The sequence below is a fragment of the Mesitornis unicolor genome, unplaced genomic scaffold, assembly GCF_000695765.1.
Source record: "Mesitornis unicolor isolate BGI_N332 unplaced genomic scaffold, ASM69576v1 scaffold23042, whole genome shotgun sequence".
In the NCBI taxonomy this organism is placed as follows: Eukaryota; Metazoa; Chordata; class Aves; order Mesitornithiformes; family Mesitornithidae; genus Mesitornis; species Mesitornis unicolor.
In genome coordinates this window covers 1,524-9,134 of record NW_010171827.1, presented here as the reverse complement: position 1 = coordinate 9,134, position 7,611 = coordinate 1,524, and the positions used below count along the sequence as shown (strand labels likewise).

Genomic DNA, 7,611 nt, shown 5'->3' with positions numbered 1-7,611 from the left:
CTGACCAAAGGCTCAAAATTCTTTCTTCATAAAGAAGTCACAGAAAGGAAAAAAGAAGCTAAACTTACCAATGAGTCAGTTTAGCATCCTTTAGAACAGCAGCATTCACAAGATTCTGACAGCACAGAATCATTAAATAATCTACTCAGCACTTTTTGAAGGGCACAAAAGATCTCTTCAGGTGAGGTTAACATGATGCTAGAGCTACTAACAAAAGAACAGTGCCCCAAACAACATAAACCAGTATTAGTATTATTTTGCCCTTGTTAGAACAATGTTTATATTGGATGTTTCCTGGTGCTCATTTGCTAGGATGTAGCTTTGACATGTACATGATATGGAGATATGGACAAAAAGCTCTGAAAGACTAACAATTGTATTTACCCTCCAGGTTAGAGGCCACAGAACTCATGGCCCATTCTCCATTCTTTCGCACTAATTTCTCAACTAAGATAAAATGGCTTGAGTGACATACTGACAGAAGGAAATCCATGAATGAAGTTTCTTATTGCAGTTCATCATTGCTCAGAAAATATCCAAAGAGTTCATGCTGTTTACCACCATTATTTACCTGGCTTCATCAGGATGAGTGACTCTTACAGAGTCATTTGGAATGTAGATCATATTTGTATCTTCTATTTTATATATTGCATGACCTCCAATATCTGCCATCTTTCTTCTTTTTGTTATTAACACAATGTAGTAGCCTTCTAAAAATCTGACAAAACCTGTGAAAACAGCATTAAAATGCTATTGTTAGATGTTTGCATTGATGTGATCAAACATATTTAGAAAATCTGTATCAGAATTGTTTCAAGGCTTCATGGAGTATTTGTTCTTAATGTTATATGTATAACATGCATATATATACACACATACAAAAATATACATATACACATACATATACATAAACACACAGAGTCTTACAATTCACCCCTAGTAGTTAGTCAATGAAGTACACAGTTTTTAGGTTTTTTCCCTTCCATTGTGCATATTTTTAATATTAAGTAGCAGAGTTAAGACACTGAAAATTCAGAAAAAGTTGCTGTCTACTTAAGATACTTGTATTTGCTTTTTTATAGGACTCTCACTATTCAGAGTGAGGCATACCCTAATTATTTTGAATACCAAAAGGTTAATTTTTCAGGGCAAGGAGGAATCCCAGTCTCCAATGTTCTTTCCAGACTTATGTATTCTTTACTGAAGAGGGGCACAGCACAGCAAAAGGAGCTGAGGTTACTACAATAGCTTTGTACTCATTCTCCTTAACAGCAGGGAATTAAATTCCCTGTCGACAGCAGCATATCCCCCAAATTAGACATTCAGAGCACCAGAGGTAATCCTTTCTTTCTGTTTCCTCTCTCAGATACCAACACTTGACCCTGCTGAAGTCCAGAGAGCTCAGGATGTAGAACAGGTGGTGTCTGGCTTTATTGCCCATAAAAAGAAGGGTTTTGATGCCTCCACTTGTCACGGCATAGCCATGCTTCTTCACTGAGCTGCTTCTATCACACATCATTAGGAAAAAGCATAACAACCTTTAAATACAATACAAATGTATAAAATCAAATTAAAAATAGAAATACATAACCACTCCCGAACCCAATTTTTTTTCTAACACACTATAGGCAGTGATACAGCAGTACTAAGTCTCAATAACTAATAAATTACATGAATTAGCTCTTGGAGGTAGCAGCTTTGATGGGTTGCTACTAGTAAAGATCCTCAAACTCATTCACTGCTATATTGTCCAAAAATATATTAATTGGAGGGGGGGAACCCCTCACAATTCTTGTTTTTACTTGTGTTTATATTCAGTTCTTTTAGCTTTGCATCATAAATTAAAGCAGAAAGATGAGCAAAGCACACATTTTCCTCCCTGTCACTGCTGGAGGCTGCAATGTGATCGAACGAACTACAATCTTTTCTTCTGCGTTATTAGCTCCCCTTGGAAAAATGCACAAGGACAGGAGACACTGCTGACAATAAGAAACAAAGCCTTCATTTGAAGCAGCCAGACTATTGGATTTCAGTTGTTAAATAGCAGTCAAAGTTCTTCCTGTATCCTTCAAGTACTGAAATCACTTAGATGAACAGTCTCTATCCTTCGAATTTCACCAAATGTTATACCCAAGTCTGAGAAGGAACCCAGCCTTTCTCCCTTGCTTGGTTCTCTCCATTTAAAAGCAATTTCTACTTTTCAACACTACACAGTGAACCAGAACTTAGCCTGTCAGCACTCCAATTCTGAGTGTACTGAACACACTGCCTCCGGTTAATGAAATAACCTGAGGAGAGAACAAAGCTGTCCTCTCCAACTCTACAAAAATAGCCTTGTCCTCCTGACCTGAGCCAGGAGGCAGAAATAAACAACCAGCTGCATTCCCTCAGTTACATGTTTATACAAATATGATTAGATAGAATTGAGATGGAAGATGTCTAAAGCATATACTTTAAAAGTGCGAGATAATCTGAAGATCACTAAGAGAGCATGTTACTTCTAAAAAAAAAAATTCAGAAATAGTACATCACATCTGGTAACGAATACATTTGTCCAGCTACAGAATAGAAACTCTACTGTCATGAAGAATACACGTAAACAATCATACCATTGGGATGCAAAATTTTCACTGAACACAAACTCTTTCCAAATGAATATATTATCACATATTTAGATAGTGAGCACTGATGGCTTGTGCAAAAAAAACCAATGCTGCAAGACTGTTTCTAACAGCTTCTTTAGGTTTACCCATATTATTGACATTATTAAACTAATAAGGAACCTCATCTGAGCAATTTCCGAAAAGGGGCTCCATTGATAGGTTCCAAAATACTTCAAGGGCCAAAAGAATATAGAATAAAGTTAGCTTAATCTGCCATTTTAGATTAAAATACTAGTAATATTTTCTTATGTTTTGGTTGTTAAGCAAAATTCAGGAGCATTTTTTAACGTAATTGCAGTCTTTAACTCCTCTGCAGTTTTGGATTTGGATGCCCAGGTGTATATTGATGCAAAGAAAGCACAGAGTATTCCTGGGGGCTGTCAGAGTACACATTAGCATTTACTTTGGAGACATCACCCATCAATATATTGATCTCAGTATCTGGCAATAGGCAGGAAAGTAGTGACTTTCAGATGAAGGTAGAAGCTATTAAATCCTTGAAGTAATACTCTAGGATTATGGACAGCTGATCAGCATTTAAAAATTCAGTTGGCATCCTAGTCAGTTATACTTGTTCAAACATGAAAAAGAAATCTTTAAAAGTCACTGCAAAAAGTTAACCCAAAAGAAAATTAAGTCATCTTTCCCAATAGCGTGTGATGAAGAAATACAGCCTTATAACGGATGTCAACTTCTGTTTTCTTTGAAAAAAAGCATTCTGTGAGCTCTGGAATTCAGGAGGCCATAGTCCATGCGATTTGTATCCTACAATCAGTTGAGTTTGGTGAGACCTTTAACCAAGCTTCTAGAGTCTGGCTATTTCCTAGATCTCTCCCTTAGTGACAAAGAAGGGATCAGTTACGGCACAACTCTCACCACTGTGACTGGCCACCTGTTTTCATAAAACACATAGAAACCTAATTATCTTTGAGAATGAAATTCCTCAATCCTCTTCAGTTTAAAAAGTAAATAAATAAATCAAGGGGAGGCAGAAAGATACACAGGGTGACACGGTAAGTCTCATTTCCTTAAGAAATAAAGAAAATAACCCAAACAAAACACTTACCTACTACACCAAAGGCAGAGACAGCTCGAGATAACCCAGAAGAGCCCTTCTGCCCAATTTTTGTTCTGTTTCCCAGGTCTAAACGGCCAAGAAGTTCCCTCACTTCTTGTTGAGTATACACATGCTTTAAAATAAAAAGTCCCTTAAGTTACTGCTTTGGTAGTTAAACGTTATTTCATATCAGAGAATACTAGAATTTTCTTAATATAAAGTAAACCAAACATCTGCTCTACATCCTCTGTCTCTTGTTTCAGTCCTACCAACAAGCACAAAATTCACCATTAACTGCAATAGAAATAGTCATGGTCACATGTGAATTCAAACATTTCTAAATCTTAAGTGTTGAGATTTTAAACCAAAAACTTCCTGGAAAGGAATCATGTCTTATTCCTTCATGTATGTTAAAATTCTTGTTGCTGCTGTTTATTTTGCTTCAGATATAATATATCAGAAACACTAAAGATCTGGCTAGGTAGCAATTAAACGTATTTTGTGCTTAGAGCAGCATAGCTGAACATAAGAAAACCATTGTGAGCATATACATAATAAAGTGAAAAACTTGGGAAAATGTCATTAAAGTGAACGTGCTGTTTGGAGATCTTGTGGCCACCCCCATACCGTAACTAGTCACTTTCATGCAAATACTGTATGCAGCTGAGATATGAGGAGAGGCTGAGAGAGTTGGGATTGATCACTCTGCAGAAGAGAAAGCTGCGAGGAGATCTTATCAATGTGTATAAAAACTTGGTAGAAGGGAATAAAGAAGTCTGAGGCAGTCTCTTTTCAGTGGTATCCAGTCAAAGGACAAGAGGCTATGGGCACAAATTGAAATACAGGAACTTCTGTTTGAACACTGGAACTGGTTGCTCAGAGATGTTGTGGAGTCTCCAGCCAAATTCGAAACGTAACTGGGCATAGCCCTGAGAAACCTGATCTAGCTGACATTGCTCTGAGCACGAAGGAATGACTAGACAATCTCCAGAAATCTCCAACCTCAACACTTATATGACCCTACAATTCTGTAACATACCTTTCTTGAAACAGACTGAACATGTAATATTTAAATTCAGCTCAATATAGACAGTATTATTTGAAATAAATGAAATAACCTAAATAGAGAGGCACTCACCTTATCATCAATTATAACCAAATCCTTTGGTTCAGTGCGATCTATTTTCAGAACACGGTACTTGGTTTCTGCAGGATTACTTCCAACAAGAAAATACCGCTATATTAAAAAAAAAAGGAAGTCAGAGTATTCTATAAGATAAAGCAACTAAAGCCCATTGTAACATAAGACATCAACAATGCCATATATAGTTTCTAGACAAGATTCATTTCAACTAACAGCAAATACATAATATTTCATATGGACTGTTAATAAACCATTTCAGACATCAGTACCTTAGGTAGGTACATTTGTCTACAATCAATCTATACAACTTAAAAGACTTCATTCTCTCCACTGGACAAGGAGGAAAAAAAAAATTAAAGAAAGGTGAAAACCTGTTGAGAGAGAAGAAAATATAACTGACACCAGACACTGTTCAACTACACCCTGCCCCAGCCATTACTGTCTTCCCATTTGCTTTGTAAAATTTAGCAGAAGCTTATATACACAAGTTTGTAACTTTCCATGATCTAAAACTACTGTTGCTATAATAGTCCATTGCTATTTCTGCCAACTAGTCTTACCTAGTCCATACTCAGCACAGAAAAAACTGTAAGTACTTCAGTACTGCAAGTTTTCTTCATTTTTTATTTATATTTGCTATGATGGACTTCTCACCAATGTTCTTCCACAACACTCAAGTTTAATTTGACCAGTCATGCTGGTTAAAAATACTACTTTTAAAATTAAGGCAATCAAACTACAAATTATTTTTTACATTTATAGGAATTAACAGTAAGCACAGGTTACAGGACTGACTTGCTATAAGCAGCTCTCATTTTACTAATTAATTCAATCGGTGTGGTGCTACACAGCAAGGTATAACTCATTAATAATGCTCAGCCTAGTAGGAAAGCATGGCAAATTCATGTGGATCTATGCAGCCAGCTCTTAACTTTAAAAGTCACATGGATTTAACATGTGGGAGAGGAAATCAATAACGACATTCCCAGAAACCTCAGAATTTCATAATTTATGCCAATTAGAAGTTAAGAAACATCTTTACTGTCAAAATATTTAAGGTAAAGGAACTCAAAGCCCTCTTCAGCTTTCTTGAAATCACAAAAGCATCTAGACAGTCACTAATCTTTAAAAAAAAATAAAATACTTAAAAATAAAATACTTAACTTGAAAAGCTATAAAGGAAACACCACCAACTCCTGGCTTCACCTTGTACACTGACATTACAATGCTTACTGAGTAGCAAGTTTTGCTGTTTACTCCTAAATTACAGAAAACAAGACCCTTCAAAGTGCTATGCCATCACAGCACTCCCTCACTGGAGCCTCTGAGGCTGTTTCCTACTGGGTTTTTTGTAGCAGTGACATGCTGCTGTAGCCAGCCCAGGCTCCCCAGCCTGCCCCCTTCAGAGTACGCTCTGCAGGAGATTCCTTAGTGCCAAGGTCTGCACATCCCAGGAGGGAAGTTGTAACAACAGGGAGGGGATCAGACCACTCGCTGCATGGCACTAGGTGGCACAATGATGGAGGAGGATGGAGCTCTTCTGCTGGTATCACCCACCAGCAAGAAACACCAAACCACCAAGACAGATGCATCAGGCCACCTTTTTCTCCATGCAGTAGATGGTGAATGGGCAGAGGGAAATACCGTATTCATTTGTAATACACAGACGATAAGTTAGTTTGCATTTTAAGAGTTTTGCTTCTCTGTGGAAAATTGTTAATTAATTAAAGACGGATATAGAGATGAAATGCTACGGAAGTTCAGCTAGATACTTCTACATTTCCATTTTAACAGACTGATAAAACATAAGGAAGCACTATGAAGAATGCATCACTCACATCACCTTGGCAGCTGAGCTATACACAGCCACAGTGCCAGCTTTAAGTGCTGCTGAGTTAGGATAGATGAGAAGTAACCGTACCTGCAGACTATGGCAGGAACCACCATAACAAAGGACACTTAACGAGCTCTCATGGAAGTCCTTTAACGACTAATTTAGGGGTTTTGTTTTAAGCTAGAAAGTTAGGCTGTCTAATGTATTCAGGAAGGTCAGTTGAAGACAGCATCGAGACCCAGAATCAATGGACTTTAAGAAGCCACCTTCTCAGAAAGCCAGGCAATGGGAAATCTCTGGTTAGCAAATCACAGTCTTACCCACTACATGTTAGAGGATATTTTCATGGAAGCAATAAAGGAAACATTTGCAAAAACTTTTCAATTTGGACTAGTCCTCAAAACTAGGAAACCAAAAAAAGACTTCTGCTTGGGGAGTTTCAGGACTGGCTAACAATCAGCAACCTCAGAACTGCCCAAAAAGCAGCATGATATGACAGCTCATATTCAAACTTCAAGATCTGAAATGAAAACAAACATGATATGAAAACTAGCAATGCAAAAATTAAACAAAAAAAAAAAAGAGGACAGCTTCTGCTACCTAATTTATGCATCTAATGAATAAATAAGTCTGTCTTAGTGGATGATATGGAGCACAAATAAAACCGTATCAGTGACATATACCGCAATTAAACTTGCCATCACATGAATACTAAGAAAGAATAAAGAAAGATACCTAATCAATACAACCCTGAGGATGCAACATCAAATAAATTAATTTCTGAGGTTGTAATGTAACTGTAAAACTAATCAAAGCTAAAATGTGCTGTACTGTTTACAACTATTTTGATTAACAGAAATCATTACAGTAAAAGAAATGCAAATCCACAAGTAAGCTACAGAAACCTTTCTCG

The 7,611-nt window shown here is 37.0% G+C and overlaps 1 protein-coding gene across 1 annotated transcript in view; it reads right to left on the bottom strand.

Moving 5' to 3' along the window:
• Positions 1-4,957, bottom strand: part of FIG4 (FIG4 phosphoinositide 5-phosphatase) — a gene marked incomplete at its 5' end in the record, with an annotated part of 46,417 nt that extends 41,460 nt beyond the window's left edge. Inside the window, 3 exons of the mRNA XM_010180158.1 lie at positions 572-728; positions 3,730-3,853; positions 4,859-4,957. Coding sequence (XP_010178460.1) covers positions 572-728; positions 3,730-3,853; positions 4,859-4,957 — 380 coding nt within the window. The remainder of the gene's footprint in view (positions 1-571; positions 729-3,729; positions 3,854-4,858) is intronic.
• Positions 4,958-7,611: the final 2,654 nt, after the last annotated feature.